The sequence below is a fragment of the Suncus etruscus genome, chromosome 15 (assembly GCF_024139225.1).
Source record: "Suncus etruscus isolate mSunEtr1 chromosome 15, mSunEtr1.pri.cur, whole genome shotgun sequence".
Lineage (NCBI taxonomy): Eukaryota > Metazoa > Chordata > Mammalia > Eulipotyphla > Soricidae > Suncus > Suncus etruscus.
In genome coordinates this window covers 79658469-79676616 of record NC_064862.1, presented here as the reverse complement: position 1 = coordinate 79676616, position 18148 = coordinate 79658469, and the positions used below count along the sequence as shown (strand labels likewise).

Sequence of the window (18148 nt, the reverse complement as noted above, 5' to 3'; positions counted from 1 at the left end):
TTCTTCCTTCTTCCTCCATTTTACTTCCTCCTCTTCGCTTTCTTCTTTCTTTTTTTATTCTTCTTCCCCTTCTTCCTCTTCTCACACTTCCTCCAACTCTTCTTAATATTCTCTTCCTGAATCTCTGGGACTCCAATAATTCCTATGATGTTTCTGTTGAGTTGATCAAAGACTTCTATTTTCATCTACTTACATTAGCTGTATTTTTGAGACCCCAAAGAGGTTTTTGTTTTCTTTGAGATCCTGTTTCTTTTATTATTTGAAGGCCAGTTCTCAGGGTTTATTCTTGACCCTGTACTTCAGGAATTCCTGATGGTTTTGGTGAACCATATTTGATGATGATCAATGCTGGGTCCACCACTTGGAAGACAAATGCACTTTCAGCTGTACTATGTCTCTGACTCAATCTTTGAGAATACTAAGTAGTTATTTTTTATTTGAGCACAACCCAGTGATACTCAGGGCTATGCTGTCAGGAACTATTCTTGTCAGTACCTGGTGGAGTATATGGGACGCCAGGCACTGAAAACAGACCAGCCACTTGCAAGACAAACACCCTCTCTGCTGTGCTCTTTATCTGGCCCACTCAATGTTTTCATCTGTATGTTTTAACTTTTGTTGAATGAACCTTTCACAAAGCTAAATGTGGATTTTGTCCCGATGCGCTGGACACTTTTCAACGTGGGTATTTCTTGGTGGGAGCACAAGAATTAAAACAAACAGAAAAAATAACAAAGAGACAGAAAGAAACTGGGAAAAGAGTTCCATTTAATGAGGGAAGAGATTTAGTTTAAATACATTTTGAGGAGCAGGCTTATTTTCTGTGGGCAAGATTTTGCACCTATGCATGCAGACATGGTATAGATGCATTGAACAGACATAAATACCTAGATAATAAAACTCATCGCGAGTAGGTCAGAATGTACAGATAACAGGACCCATGTTGGGCAGGCCAGAATGTACAAAGGGGACTTCAGATAAATTAAACTCATTTTTCAATGGATACAATTCTATGTTCTCATTGTCTTTGTTCCAGGCTTAAATGGTTACATATACATAAACTTACTTCTCAGAGATCCTTGCTTTTAATGAAGTTCTTTGTTTATTACAAGGCCCCCAGCAGGATTTTACCAAGCTCTTTTTTTTTTTTTTTTTTGGTTTTTGGGCCACACCTGGTGACGCTCAGAGGTTACTCCTGGCTATGCGCTCAGAAGTCGCTCCTGGCTTGGGGGACCATATGGGACGCCGGGGGATCGAACCGCGGTCCGTCCAAGGCTAGCGCAGGTAAGGCAGGCACCTTACCTCCAGCGCCACCGCCCGGCCCCTACCAAGCTCTTAACATCAGTCTATATTTCTTTTTATGTTGGCTTATTTAGTACTTGAAACAATATGTGTTCTCTACATTTATACTGCCATATTCAACCATGATTTAGTCACCTAATTATTTTTCTGGGAGAGCCACACCTGGTAGTGAGGATTACTCCTAACTCTATGCTCAGGAATTACTCCTGGCAGGCTCTAACTTACCTATTTTCTGGCATATACGACAACTTTTTTTTTTTTGTGGCTTTTTGGGTCACACCCGGCAGTGCTCAGGGGTTACTCCTGGCTCCAAGCTCAGAAATTGCTCCTGGCAGGCACAGGGGACCATATGGGACGCCGGGATTCGAACCGATGACCTTCTGCATGAAAGGCAAACGCCTTACCTCCATGCTATCTCTCCGGCCCCTACGACAACTTTTTAACCCATGGTTTTGGTTTTTGGATCACACCTGGCAGTGCTCAAGGGTTACTCCTGGATCTATGCTCAGAAATCGCTCCTGGCAGACTCTGGTGACCACTTGAAATGCTGGAGAATCAGCCCAGGTGGTTTACTTACAAGGCAAATGCCCTACTCACTATACTATCACACTGGTTGCAAATATGCATTTTAATGCAGAATAAATATTTAGAAATAAACAATGCTTCCCACATTCCCTACATCTGGCAAGAATTCTGTCCAGTTTAGGACTTCTCTTTATTTGGGGGTGGGGAAGGGTGCAAAAATCTGTGGAGAAAAAGATTTCTCCTGGTTCTGCACTCAGGAATCCATCCTGGTCAGCTTGGGAAACACTATAGGATACCAGGGAACAAATTTCACCAGTGGTGTACATGCCAATGTCAACAATGTTGATTGCTCAGACCATCCAGTATTCACTTTCATATTTTCAAAAAATATATAACAGGAATATATAACAGGCCTTCCCATACTCCTTAGGCAACTAAGGTGTCTCTCCTGATGAACTTTCTTATGTGTATGAAAGAGTGCATAATGAGAAAAACCCTGTCCACACTCTGGACATAATTAAGGTCTCTTTCCTGTATGAATTCTCTTGTGTGCAGAAAGGGCTGAGGATTGAGTAAAGGCCTTCCCACACTCCTGACATGAATAAGGCTTCTCTCCTGTATGAATTCTCGTGTGCACAGAAAGGTTTGAGGATCGACTGAAGGCCTTCCCACACTCCTGACATGAATAAGGCTTCTCTCCTGTATGAATTCTCTTGTGCTCATAAAGTGTTGAGGATCGTCTGAAGGCCTTCCCACACTCTTGACATATGTATGGTTTTTCTCCTGTATGAATTTTCCAGTGGGCTATAAGGTCTGAAGATCGACTGAAGGCTTTCCCACATTCCTTACATATGTAGGGTTTCTCACCAGTATGGTTTCGCAAGTGTCTAATATGGCTTGAGGAATACAGGAATGTCTTCCCACACTCCTCACATGAATAAGTTTTCTCTCCACAATGACTTTTCCTATGTTTACTAAGACCTGAGATGAATTTGAAGGCCTTCCCACAATTATCACATACATGAGGTTTCCCTCTAGAATGACTCATGAAGTGGCCAAATAGGTGTGAAGACTGAGAGAAGGCCTTCCCACACTCCGTATATATGTAAGGCTTCTCTCCAGTATGAGTATTCATATGCACTCTAATGTCTGGAGGGGATGGGAAAGCCTTGCCACACTCGGGACCTATATAATGTTTCTTTCGTTTACTGACTTCCTTAGAGTCACATGGCTGTGAGAGCTGACCCAGAGATTGTCCACCTTGCTGACAATTAGAGGGATCCTGTGTACTGGGGGTTTTCAAGGACACATCATGGTGCCGAACACAGGGGAAAGCACTCCTAAATTGCTTACACTCAGGTGGCACCACTGCATGGAAAATTGGGTTGTGAACCTGTTGCTGTGAGTGGTTAGGAGAAAACACTGTTGCTTGCGTGGCACAGTGAGGCCCCACTGTGTGGGTCTCTGTCCAGAGATTGGGTGAAGCAGATTTGGGAGCACCAGCAGTGGATGGTGGTGCTGCAGCAATGACGCTCTCTTCACTCTGCTCTATTCCAGAACAGATGTTCCTAGAATCCTCACTTCTATGGGAACGTGGGCAGGGCCGTTCTCTCCAGACTGTGTCCAATAGCATAGGGTCAATCCCATCCCAGGGGGACTTGCTTCTTCCCTGTGGAACAGCATAGGATAATCCTATTACTTCCCTCTCCTGTGACAGTCTCCATGTTCAAAACCAGAAGTGCATGGGTGATTTCCATCACAAAAACACAATGTTCAACATGTGCATGTCTATGGACATATGCAGACACCATCGAAAGAAATGTCCTTAGTTAATTAACAGAAGAACAAATAGGCCAAAAAAGGTGACTCTAAGTGAACAATGACTAGTTCCCCATAGGGAAAATCCTATTGGTGAGGGTTCTGTGCTCACTGGGTTCAATCCCTGGCATCCCATATGGATCCCAGATCCTGCCCATAGTAATCTAAGCACGGAGCGAAGATAAACCTTGAAAGTCACTGAGTGTTGCCAAAAAATCAAACAAAGAACAAAAAGTATGTGAATAGGATCCAAGCGAATGAACAGCAGGAAGGAGCTTGTCTTGCACACTTTGAACTGAGCGTCTGTCTCCAGAATTGTTATGGTTGCTGAGCCTGCCACAGTGATCCTTAAGATTACACAGTGGAGGATCCCTTACACATAAGAATGTGAAGCCCCCACAAAAAAAAAAGAAAGAAAAATATCTTGATTTAAATATATTCCTCTCAAAATCAATGAGTTTTTTCTTATGCATTCTATTTTATTTACTTTTGGGGAAGTGGGCTTCCTGGTTCTTTTGAGAACCATCTGGTTCTCAAAGTTTATTCATAGCTGTGTGCTCTGTGAGACGATCTCTTGGGGCCCAATGGCCTATATACAATGGCCGGGATGACAACCCGTTTTCCATGGCAAAACACAGCTAGGGTCCTTCCTACTGCTAGGAAGGATATGGATCTAGTGGAGAAATGAATTGAAACAACACAGGCTTACGTTTTATGAAATAAGAAACACAGTGTTTCTTTTTGGCCTTTACCCACAAAGTAGATTCTCTTTGGTGTGAAAAATATTATAAATTAATTTAGGTTGGAAATATTATTGAATTAACTAATGTTAGCACTCAGGTGAACCGAACAGGCAACGTCTCCCAGCATGGAGATGTCTACCCACCCAGCACTGCAAAGACCAGAGATGCAGTGAGGGGGATGGAACCCAGGGCCCCACTTTACAAATACGATGAGCTTGCAGCAATGACCTATCCCACCAACACAATAATAATACTGATTTTAACTTACAAATCTTACCATCGTACTCCTATTTGGAGATCCCAGTCCAAAGGTTAATTGCTGAAATTCCACATCCTCATCGTGTAGTCTGCACTCTGAAATAAAACCAAAGGTGCAATGTAAGAATCAGTTAAATGGGGGCTAGAGAGATTGCATGGAGGCAGGGTGTTTGCCTTGCATGCAGAAGGATGATGGTTTGAATCCCGGCATCCCATATGGTCCCCCGAGCCTGCTAGGAGCAATTTCTGAGCGTAGTGCCAGGAGTAACCATTGAGCACTGCGGGATGAGACCCAAAAACCAAACACAAACAAACAAACAAACAAAAAGAATTAGTTAAATGAAGCAAAGCAACATAGGTGGAGTAAGAACATGTTGTTTTCAGGTACTAAATCAACCTAAAGGAAAGGGAAGATAGATTAGGAGGATTGTGGTGAGGAACATGACAACATCCAACTTAGCTCTGTGATGTGCTCATTCATCAATGGTAAACCACTGAACTGATAAGATTTATTTCTAAATTTGAAAAATTAAGATAGCAAGATAGAATACAGCAGGGAGGGTGTTTGCCATGCAGGTGGCTCGTGTGAGTTTAGTTTCCGGCATCCCATATACTTCCCACTCCCCAAGCACTGCAAGAGTAATTCCTGAGTACAGAGCCTTCTGGATGGTCCCAGAACAGAAACAAAAAGCTTCCTAATATTCTCAAACATTGTCCAGAGCCATATTTTATCTTTAGTTCTAAGTGGTAGGCCTTCACATTGGGTCCCAGAACCTAACAGGAGTGATTCCTTGAATAGAGGTGCAAAAGAAAGCCTTGAGCACCCCCAAAATGGGCCTCAAACAAAAATTAATTAAAAGATAAAAAAAAAATTTTAAAAACCCTTCTTGAAATCTCAAAAACCCACTAATTAGCCAAGGAAACTGGCAAGTGGAGACTGACAGGAAAGAGGGGCATCCATCCATGGGTCTGTGCAGCTAGGCTAAGTGCAAGAATGGTGGGAGATAAAGGCTCAGAAATCTGTTCTAAATGCCCAGACAGGGAATCAGAAAGAGCATAGCCAAAACAATAAAGCTTCCAATCATTCTAAAATTCAGCATCAAGGGCAGTGAATGGAATTGTGAAGGCTCTGCACACTGATTTGGAAACGCTACACCCAATACCCAGCACCCAATATCACACGTGCCACAAGGCTCCACACCCACCTCACTGCATGAACCAAGGAGAGGTCAATTCCAACTCTCACCTGGAAATACTTCTCCCTGCAGCCTCCCAGGACTCACCTTCCAAACAGGAGATCAACGCAGGCTTCATCCCACCGTTACCTGCCCCAGAGAAACAATATATGGATTAGAGGGAGGGAGGGAGAAAGCACCCCCAGTGTATGAGTCTGGGTCCCTAATGAAAGTGGCAAAATCATGAAAGAGATGAAGAACCGAATTTCTTCTCTTCATATCTACATTGGCTATCACAGGTGAGAACCAGATTTATTTGTTTGTTTGTTTATGTGTTGTTGGGAGCCGACATGTGGTCCACTCTGGAGCACTCCTGGCTGTGCATTGAAAAATATCCTGACAACTCTGAGCACCACATAGGATGCCAGATATCGAACCTGGGGAGTTAGACTCGAGGAATTCAAATGCCCTCACCAAGTGCTATTGCTCTGGCCCAAGACCAGGTTTAAATAAATGAGGCCAGATTATACAGTGGAAAAGCAGTAGTATAGCATTGGCCTTGTATTTCATCAATGTGATACTGATTTCAGCATTCTCTGTAGTTTTTTGAGTCCCACCAGCAGTGAGTACTGAGTGAAGAACCAGGAGTAAATTCAAGTAAGGCTCAAGAATATCTGAAAAAGTAGGACCAATGTCGAGTCCAGGGAAGTTACACATAACACAATGTACCATCTCCCAGAACTGTGAAATGACACTGAAAAATACATAACTGGACTCATCGAAGCAATAAAGTTAGGAACTAGGCAGTTAGAACAATAAAAGAAGCTTGTCCTTGGGGCAGATTCACTCCCTATTGAACCCAGATCTCTGGTCTCTTACCAGGAACCACCCACGTGTATGGCCCACACAGGCTCCTCCAGGCAGCTCTCACCTATGGCCAACAGGTGCTGGTAGGTCTCCAGCATCACATCTCTGTAGAGCTTCCTCTGAGAGGCATCCAGGCACGGCCACTCCTCTGAGGTGAAGCTCACAGCCACGTCGGGGAAGGTCACCATGTCCTGAACCAACACACAAAGGAGAAAATCAGGGCCCAGTGGCACCTGGGCCCTTGGGGTGAGGACAGGACCCCTCATTTCCCAAGAAAGACTCAGGCTTCTTCCTTCTGCCGATGGGAGGAATCAGCATCAATTTCCCTTCCTATGAGGATGAGCCCCAGAAATCAGTCTAGAAAGCTGGATCACTTTTCTAAAAATTTCTTGGAAGTGCCAGCTTACACAGAGATACCTTGGGGCCAGTATCTGCACCACTCAGTTCACTGAGCATTGTTAGGAGTAAAGCACAGAGACAGAAGAAGCTGAAAAGTCAACTGCAACTGTGGTGTGGCTCACAAGGGTAAGACCAAACCAGCAGAATTCATCTCCAAAGCCCCTCTCTGCCCTCACTACAAGGAATGTAGGAAAACCCAGTGTCTATTGAGTGATTTAAAGCTCTCATTGCCCAAAGCAGCAAACCTGGTTCACCCCTCAAACAAATCACTCTTGGAGCAGGGAAGTGACAGGATTCCCAACATCCATGCCTTCTCAAGAGACCCTTTCCCCTCCTTTTTCTCAGAGCCACAAAACCGGGTGACTGCAAATGAGGAGGCTCTGAAAGTAGGACAGAATTACTGAGAAGAAATGTGGCTGCAGGGAGAAGGCAAGATTCTGCAGAATGAAGGATGAAAGAGCTTTTCCTCAGATGAGATGGGAATGAGGCTTCATGGCAAATATCCCAAGATCAAGCACTCATTCCTCACCAATATCAGGTCCATATTACCCAGAGCTCAAGCCTAGAATTCAGCAGTCCAAAGGGTCTGAGACCTACCAGGGGAATCCGAAGAGCACAGAGCAAGGAGTAGATTCTGAGCACCACTAGCTAGGGCCACAGATTAAACACAACAAAGATAAAGGACCTTTAATAAATGACTTTTTTAGCCCTGGAGGGAGCCACATGCCATTTAGAATTCCTGCCTGGGAGGCCCTCCCCTTGGGGCTGTACTCTTCTGTCAACACCCCCCCCCCTCAGAGTCCACACATGCCTACTACCTGGGGGCAGGATGTCACTTCGTGTCGCCCCATTTTCTTCCTCCTGGATTATCCCTGAAGAACAGCCGCAAGGCCTTTTGCAGAAACCCTGGAGAAAAGTCAGTCATAAGCACCAAAAAGGAACATAACTCCCTGCTAGGAGGACACAGTGCCTGGACTGGGGTGGAAAACCTAATGGGCCATCAGGGCCACACTGCCAGGCACCAGTCCAGACCCAATGGAGAGACATTGCCAGAACCTCCTTCCTCTCCCGGAGACACAGAAGCAGGTTGGGATCTACAAGGAGAAAATTGCAGCCCTGAGCCCTGCATCCTCCCTGAGCCCCACACAGTCCTGGGAGCCCAGAATAGGGATCTGTGCAGAACCTTGTCCACCAACGCCCCATCCAGAATGGGAGCAGCACCACTATCAGCATTTAACCAAGAAGTGACAATGCACAGGGACTCAGTGTTCAAAAACCAACTTCTGCCCTCCTGTCTGGCAGGTAGGACACGGGACAGGGTGCATCAATCCAGGTCTAGGTCATTTCAGTCCTTGGTGATCACAAAAACTGATCCAGGTCCTTCCCGCTGGCCCAGGACGCCCTGGTTCCTGCTTTGTATGAATCCTTATCAGCACAGTGGACTTCTCAGTGCTCACACCATGCTCAGGAATACATGGTCTAGGTCTAAAGCAATAGTATACTAGAGTATACTTTTGCCTTACAAACAGGCATCGTGGGTTCTATCTTTGTATTCCATAGGTTCAGCAAAGAGTCAGGAGTCAGCAGCCATCAGCAAAGATGGCTTTAGCACAAAACCTTGCGATCAAAAAAAGGCAACCCCCTCCCACCAGGAGGTGACTATGAAAGCATAAGAGCAGTGCATTTGCATTGAACAACGTTGACCCTTTTAGATCCTCAACACCCCATAGGAGGTCAGGAGTGATATCTGAGAACACAGTCAGGAAATAATCCTGAGCTCCACACGGGGGATTTTTGTGGGGAGGAGTCAAACCCGCAGGCGGTCAGAGGTTACCCCTCGCTCTAAACTCAGAAATTGCTCCTAGCAAGCCTTGGGACCAGATGGGATGCCAGGAATTGAACCATCAGTCCTGGGTTGGCCGAGTGCAAAGCAAAAGCCCTACCACTGTGCTAGCTCTCAGCCTCTACTTTAGGGGAAGGGAGGTGTGGTTTGAACGCAAGCCATACTGTGTCTGCATACCTCAACCTATCCAACTAACATTTCGCCCCTAGATTTGGAAGCAAACAGGCAGACCAGGGACCCCTGTGTCAATGAAGTCTTGAGATGCACTGAAACCCAGAGATGGGATTGAAGACTTAAGAAAAGGTTGGACCCACCTCACCCCAGAGAGGCTCCAGCAGGAACTAAGCCTGGAAAAGGTCTAACCCCCAACTCTGCCCCAGGCAATCATCCTACCAACAGAACTTAACCAGGTGGAAAGCTTAGAGGGATCAGGTAGGAAAAACCTTAGGAAAGCCAACTTGGAGCAGAACTCTTGCAGCCTGGGGACACGGTGGCAGCGTCTCCAGTTTGACCTGGGCACTCTCAGGTTTCCAAACTTTCCCTCTGGACTTGGGGTGAGAGCTGCCTTGGGAGAAACTTGACCTCTCTTAGGCAAATGACTCTTCCTTCTCTCTTTGCCCAATCCGTGTTTTCCTCCATCACCTACTTCATTTCGGGGTCTGGGCATGAACCAACCCCCGACATGCACTCCAGGCTCTTGGCCGCCCCATCCCCCTCCCGGCCCACTCGCCTGTGTCCCCAAATAACACAGGTCTGGCCCATCTCCGCCTCTGGCCACCGCCCCGAACATCCCCGGGTCCCCACCGCTCACCTAGCTGGAACCCTGTGGCTCCAGGCGCTCTAAACTGCGGGAAACGTCCCTCCAGAGGCCTCCAATCCCTGGGGACCCCTATCAGGTTCCCCAGTCCCTGACAAAAGCGGCCACCGCCAGTTGCACGCCATAAAGGGGCGGGCTTGTGAAGTCACGCGACGTCTGTGGCATCTGAAAGGGCCAGTCCGATGCTAGCCTCCCCCCATGCGCTCTCTGGCCAGGTGGGTTGGATCCTAGAGTCTTGGATAGAAACCGCTGCGGTTCTCCAAGCCGTGGAGGAAGAGAGGAGGGTGGTGATCAGATGACATGAGGTGTATACATTTACATTTTTTTTTGGTGTTTGGGTCACACCCAGCAGTGCTGGGGGTTCCTCCTGGCTCTATGCTCAGAAATCTTTCCTGGCAGGCTCCGGGGACCATATGGGATGCCAGGATTCGAACCACAGTCCTGCATATAAGGCAAACACCCTACCTCCACAAATCTCTCTGGCCCCTATTTAACTGATTCTTACATTGCAACTTTGGTTTTATTTCAGAGTGCAGACTACATGATGAGGATGTGATATTTCAGCAATTAACCTTTGGACTGGGATCTCCAAATAGGAGTAAGATGGTAAAATTTGTAAATTACAATCAGTATTATTATTGTGTTGGTGGGAAAGGTCATTGCTGCAAGCTCATAGTATTTGTAAAGTGGGTCCTGGGTTCCATCCCCCTCGCTGCATCTCTGGTCAAGCAACAGCTTGATCTAAGATCTATCTCATCACCTATTGGTCTGATGCAATCAGGGGACATGACATCCTTTGCTCTGTGCAAAAACCAAATTCACTAAATACAGGAGACTGACCTTGAAACATGGACTGGGCAGAACCTATCGAAGGACCAATGTGAAAGATCTTAGGTGAGGATTCAGCCTAGGATTTGTACAAAAACCAAGATCTCTAATTCCAGAGGTCTGACTTTGACAACTGCAACTAAGCAGAACTTGTGGAACCATACTGAAGGACTCTATCCTAGAGTTCTAGGATCTGTTCTAGGATCTGAGCCAAAACCAAGACCACTAATTACAGAAGACAGACAGGGGTCTCAAACTCAATTTACCTTCGAACCGCAGGAGGCAAAGTCAGGGTGATCCTTGAGTGCAAAGTAAGTAGTAAGCGTTGAACATTGGGGGGTGTGACCTACAGGGTCTGAAAAACCCGATTTACAGCTGCCCGGCGCAGAGTAATGAAGACTCAAGCCCAGCAATAATGCAAGCGAGTTCCGTTTATTATCTGGCCGGTCAGGGTCCGAAACGTACTCGTGGCAGAGTAGAGGTTTGCAGACCCTTAGACCAGTCTCTTTTTATACAGAATTTAGACAGGCTGATTCATTCTTATCATCAAGGCACAATCTCAAAAGAAACAGGAATGAGCACTGACGTAGGAGAACTGCACCTGGGGTTGTGAGATAAAGGTGATTTTAAATTCCAAGACTTTAGGGCGGGTGGGCCACACAGGAACTTGTAAAACTGCAGGAAGCAGAGAGGCCAGGAGGCAGCATTTTCAAATCTCAAGGGCGGGTGGGTCACACAGGAGGTCAAGGGCAGGTGGGTCACACAGGAGCTCGTCGTAAAGCTGCGTGAAGCAGGGAGGCAGCTTCTGTAACTTGGCAGATAAGAAATATGCAGGCAGGCAGTTAAAGAAAACAACTTATGATTAGTTAAAATGAAACGGGAGAGAAAAACAACTTACGGCTGGAGTTTAATAAATTCATATCATATTTTAAAGCTTTCATTAAAAGTATGTTTTTCACTTCTTTCATTTCTCACTTCTTCTAGTACATAATTCTAACCCTAGAATTAGCACCGTAGTAACCACTGCTTTTATAAACCGGATTTAGGGCCGATGGTCATTCTTCCATAACTACTTCCTGCTGAGGAGGGGCGAAGGCTCACCTGGTTCATGGAGCAAGTGGTTACTCAGGGTTCCTCGGGGTACTGTTTGAGACTAGTTTAACCTCCCCTACCTGAGTGCAGATGAAAGTTGTAATGCGATTTATGATACAAGGTCCTAATGCAACTAGCAGAAGTATAATTATCAGTAGACCTAGTAAAGGTAATAGGTAGGGAAGGATTTCTCCCCACAGAGACCATAAGTGTTGCTCATAAAGTTCTTTTCGTCGTCTCGCTAATTCCTCCTGGTGTTTTTTTATTCTATCTCGCACTATTCCATATTTATTTACATAGAAGCAACATTCCTCATTTAGGGCTGCACAAAGTCCTCCTTTCTCAGCTGAGATTAAATCCAATCCCCTTCGTTTTCGAAGGATCACACGTGCCAGTGAGTCATGTTGAGAAACTTCCAGAGCTAAAGAATATATGTGATCAAATCCTGCATGCTCAAAGAGTACCAACCAAAAGAGACCCCAGAAAAACCACCCCAAGACACATCCTAGTCACAATGACAAATCCCAGATAGAGTCAGAATTCTGAAAACAGCAAGATCAAAAGGGGAAATTACATTCAAGCAAGCATCCTTGAGATTTACAGCAGACCTGTGACCAGAAACACTCAATGCCAGAAAGCAGTGGTGGGACATTGTGACAAGACTGAATAAAATGAATGCTTCACCTAGAATACTGTACCCAGCAAAACTCACTTTGCGGTTTGATGGAAGAATACATGGTTTCACAGACAAAAAACAGCTCAGAAACTTTACAGACTCAAAACCAGTCTTAAGAGAAAAACTGAAAGACCTAATTTAAGACAAGAGTAACCAAAAGACACACCAAATTTCGATATAAAGATGGCATTAAATCCCAGGACAATTCTTTCTCTCAACGTCAATGGACTAAATGCACCAGTCAAGAGACACAGAGTGGCTAAATGGATCAAAAAACTCAATCCAACCTTCTGCTGCCTACAAGAAACGCACCTGAATAGCCAGAACAAACATAGACTCAAAATAAAAGGCTGGAGAAAAATTATCCAAGCAAACAACACCCATAAAAAAGCTGGAGTGGCCATACTAATATCAGATAATGCAAACTTTATACTCAGGAAGGTTGTAAGGGACAAAGATGGACATTTTATATTAATCAAGGGGTATGTAGAGCAGGAAGAAATAACTCTCCTAAACATATATGCACCGAATGAGGGGCCAGCAAAGTATTTAATACAACTGTTGACAAATCTGAAAAATAATATCAATAACAACACAATAATTGTGGGGGACCTCAACACGGCTTTGTCAACACTAGATAGGTCAACCAGACTGAAACCCAACAAGAATATACTAGACCTGAGGAGAGAAATGGAAGAAAGAGGCCTAGTGGATATATATAGGACACTCCATCCCCAGAAACCTGGGTACACATTCTTCTCCAATGTACATGGGACATTCTCCAGGATAGACTACATGCTGGCACATAAAACATACCTCCATAATATCAAGAGGATAGAAATTTTGCAGACTACCTTCGCTGACCACAAGGCTCTGAAATTATTTGTGAATTCCAAAGGGACTCAGAAGAAAAACTTTAATACCTGGAAGTTAAACAGCCTCATACTCAATAACCAGTGGGTCCGAGATGAAATCAAGGAGGAAATCAAAAGGTTCCTGGAAACAAATGACAATAAAGACACAAACTATCAGAACTTATGGGACACAGCAAAAGCAATACTGAGAGGAAAATTTATAGCTTTGCAAGCGCACATCAGGAAGGAAGAAGGAGCTTACCTGAGTAGCTTAATAACACAGCTAATAGAACTAGAAAGTGCTCAACAAAAGGACCCAAAAATAGGGAGACAGAAGGAAATAACAAAGCTGAGAGCAGAAATCAACGAAGTGGAAACCCAAAAAACAATCCAAAAGATCAACGAAAGCAGAAGTTGGTTCTTTGAAAAAATAAACAAGATTGATAGACCACGGCAAACCTAACAAAGAAAGAGAGAGAGAGAAACTTGATAACTTGTATTAGGAATGAAAAAGGAGAGATCACTACTGATATGACAGAAATTCAAAGGGTAATCAGAAACTACTTTGAGAAACTCTACACCACTAAAAATGAGAACCTGGAAGAAATGGATAAATTCTTGGACTCTTATAATCTTCCACGGTTGAAAGAAGAGGATGTAGCATATCTAAACACCCCCATCTCCATCAATGAAATTAAAATGGTAATCAAATGTCTGCCCAAAAACAAAAGCCCAGGCCCAGATGGATTCACTAATGAATTCTTTCAAACTTTCCAAGAGGAACTACTACCAATCCTGGCAAGACTCTTTCATGAATTTGAACAAACACTTCCAAATAGCTTTTATGAAGCCAACATCACCTTGATACCTAAACCAGACAGAGATGCTACGAAAAAAGAAAATTACAGACCAATATCGCTGATGAATGCAGATGCAAAGATCCTCAACAAAATCCTGGCAAATAGGATTCAATGCCTCATTAAGAAGATCATCCGGGGCCGGGCGGTGGCGCTGGAGGTAAGTGCCTGCCTTACCTGCGCTAGCCTAGGAGACGGACCGCGGTTCGATCCCCCGGCGTCCCATATGGTCCCCCAAGCCAGGAGCGACTTCTGAGCGCATAGCCAGGAGTAACCCCTGAGCGTTACCGGGTGTGGCCCAAAAACCAAAAAAAAAAAAAAAAAAAAAAAAAAAAGATCATCCACGGGGCTGGAGAGATAGCATGGAGGTAAGGCGTTTACCTTTCATGCAGAAGGTCATCAGTTCGAATCCCAGCATTCCATATGGTCCCCCGTGCCTGCCAAGAGCAATTTCTGAGCACGGAGCCAGGAAATACCCTGAGCACTGCCGGGTGTGACCCACAAATAAAAACAAAAACAAAAAAAGAAGATCATCCACTATGATCAAGTAGGTTTCATCCCAGGAATGCAAGGATGGTTTAACATCTGTAAATCTATCAATGTAATACACAACATAAACAACAAGAAAAATAAAAACCACATGATCATATCAATAGATGCAGAGAAAGCATTTGATAAGGTCCAACACCCATTCTTAATCAAAACTCTCAGCAAGATGGAAATGGAAGGAACCTTTCTCAATATAGTTAAGGCCATCTACCATAAGCCAGTGGCAAACATTATCCTCAATGGAGAAAAACTAAAAGCCTTACCTCTAAATTCTGGCACAAGACAAGGCTGTCCTCTCTCACCACTCCTATTCAACATAGCATTGGAAGTACTTGCTATAGCGATTAGGCAAGAAAAAGATATCAAGGGAATCCAAATAGGAAAAGAAGTCAAGCTCTCACTGTTTGCAGATGACATGATACTCTACTTAGAAAATTCTAAAGACTCTACCAAAAAGCTTCTAGAAACAATAGACTCATATAGCAAGGTGGCAGGCTACAAAATTAACACACAAAAATCAATGGCCTTTCTATACACCAATAGTAATAAGGAAGAAATGGACATTAAGAAAACAACTCCAGGGGCTGGAGAGATAGCATGGAGGTAAGGCATTTGCCTTTCATGCAGGAGGTCATCGGTTCGAATCCCGGCATCCTATATGGTCCCCTGTGCCTGCCAGGAGCAATTTCTGAGCCTGGAGCCAGGAATAACCCCTGAGCACTGCCGGGTGTGACCCAAAAACCACAAAAAAAAAAAAAAAAAGAAAAAAAAAGAAAACAACTCCATTCACAATAGTGCCACACAAACTCAAATATCTTGGAATCAACTTGACTAAAAATGTGAAGGACCTATACGAAGAAAACTATAAAACTCTGCTCCAAGAAATAAGAGAGGACACACGGAAATGGAAACGCATACCCTGCTCATGGATTGGCAGGATTAACATCATCAAAATGGCAATACTCCCCAAGGCATTATACAGATTTAATGCGATCCCTCTAAAGATACCCGTGACATTCTTCAAAGAAGTGGATCAGACACTTTTGAAATTCGTTTGGAACAATAAACACCCTAGAATAGCTAAAGCAATCATTGGGGAAAAGAATATGGGAGGAATAACTTTCCCCAACTTTAAACTGTACTACAAAGCAATAGTTATCAAAACAGCATGGTATTGGAATAAGGACAGGCCCTCAGATCAGTGGAATAGGCTTGAATATTCAGAAAATGTTCCCCAGACATACAATCACCTAATTTTTGATAAAGGAGCAGGAAATCCTAAATGGAGCAGGGAAAGCCTCTTCAACAAGTGGTGTTGGCACAACTGGATAGCCACTTGCAAAAAATTGAATTTAGACCCCCAGCTAACATCATGTACGAAGGTAAAATCCAAATGGATTAAAGGCCTCGATATCAGACCCAAAACCATAAGATATATTGAACAACACATAGGCAAAACACTCCAGGACATTGAGACTACAGGCATCTTCAAGGAGGAAACTGCACTCTCCAAGCAAGTGAAAGCAGAGATTAACAGATGGGAATATATTAAGCTGAGAAGCTTCTGCACCTCAAAGGAAATAGTACCCAGAATACAAGAGCCACTCACTGAGTGGGAGAAACTATTCACCCAATACCCATCAGATAAGGGGCTAATCTCCAAAATATACAAGGCACTGACAGAACTTTACAAGAAAAAAAACATCTAATCCCATCAAAAAATGGGGAGAAGAAATGAACAGACACTTTGACAAAGAAGAAATACAAATGGCCAAAAGACACATGAAAAAATGCTCCACACATCACTAATCATCAGGGAGATGCAAATCAAAACAATGATGAGATACAACCTCACACCCCAGAGAATGGCACACATCACAAAGAATGAGAATAAACAGTGTTGGCGGGGATGTGGAGAGAAAGGAACTCTTATCCACTGCTGGTGGGAATGCCATCTAGTTCAACCTTTATGAAAAGCAATATGGAGATTCCGCCAAAAACTGGAAATCGAGCTCCCATACGATCCAGCTATACCACTCCTAGGAATATACCCTAGGAACATAAAAATACAATACAAAAACCCCTTCCTTACACCTATATTCATTGCAGCACTATTTACCATAGCAAGACTATGGAAACAACCAAGATGCCCTTCAACAGACGAATGGCTAAAGAAACTGTGGTACATATACACAATGGAATATTATGCAGCTGTCAGGAGAGATGAAGTCATGAAATTTTCCTATACATGGATGTACACGGAATCTATTATGCTGAGTGAAATAAGTCAGAGAGAGAGAGAAAAAAACACAGAATGGTCTCACTCATCTATGGGTTTTAAGAAAAATGAAAGACATTCTTGCAATAATAATTTTCAGACATAAAAGAGAAAAGAGCTGGAAGTTCCAGCTCACCTCAGGAAGCTCACCACAAATAGTGATGAGTTTAGTTAGAGAAATAACTACATTTTGAATTGTCCTAATAATGAGAATGTATGAGGGAAATGGAGAGCCTGTTTAGAGTACAGGCGGGGGTCGGGTGGGGAGGAGGGAAACTTGGGATATTGGTGATGGGAATGTTGCACTGGTGATGGGTGGTGTTCTTTACATGACTGAAACCCAAACACAATCATGTATGTAATCAAGGTGTTTAAATAAAAAAAGAAAAAAGAAAAAAAAAGAAAAAAAAAAGATTCCTCCAGGGCAGGGCCACAAAATGTTGTACGGAGGGCTGTTTGCGGCCCGTGGGCCACGAGTTTGAGACCCCTGCATCCAACTCGAATGGAACAGAACTTCTAGAACTGTAAAAAAAAAAAACTCTCCTAGCTTTCATCCTATGACCTACGCAATAACAAGATCTCTAGCTACAGAGGCGTAAAGTCATCATCCACAGCTAACTGGTAAGTTCCCTGGCATCATAAAAAGGGTATGAAAATGAGTGTGTATGGCGTATGAAAATGAGTGTGTATGGAGTCTAGTTATTCCCATGAGACAGTATGCTTTAAGGATGGACAAACCCTGTATCTCTTAGGCCAAGGGAATTCCCATCTAATTTCTCCAATATTTACTGTGCCTTTGGGAGAAGAAGAAGAAGAAAGAAGGAGGAGGAGGAAGAGCACAAATCTTTTTAAGTTGTTACTGGTTTGGGGTTATTTTTTATTTTTCTTTGCTTTTGTTTTATTCTGTTTTGTTTTGGGGGGTTACCTTTTTTGTTGTTCTTATTTGTACTTTTGTTATTACTGCTCTATTGTTTTTTATTTCTGCTTTATTCCACCTTTCTCCTTCTAAAGGGAAATTAATAACACGTAGACAGATTCCTCCCAATTCCTTATTTTTCTCCTTTTGCTTTTGTTTTTCTTTTCTTCTCCCTTATCTTTTTGTGTATCTCCAATTGAATCACATTACTGCAGTCATCTTGTTCAGCCTCACAATTTGAGGTGGAAAAATAAATGGTACCAAGACCAGATAGTCAAATGGACATTTAGTGGAAATAGAAAATGGTCAGATTTGAACATCAAACACATAGTCAACAACAACAGAATCAAC

The 18148-nt window shown here is 43.7% G+C and overlaps 1 protein-coding gene across 1 annotated transcript in view; it reads right to left on the bottom strand.

The window, feature by feature from the left end:
• Nucleotides 1–2344: 2344 nt before the first annotated feature.
• Nucleotides 2345–18148, bottom strand: part of LOC126029983 (zinc finger protein 239-like) — a 68014-nt gene continuing 52210 nt past the window's right edge. Inside the window, exon 4 of the mRNA XM_049788202.1 lies at nucleotides 2345–2714. Within this exon, the coding sequence (XP_049644159.1) occupies nucleotides 2345–2714 (370 nt within the window). The remainder of the gene's footprint in view (nucleotides 2715–18148) is intronic.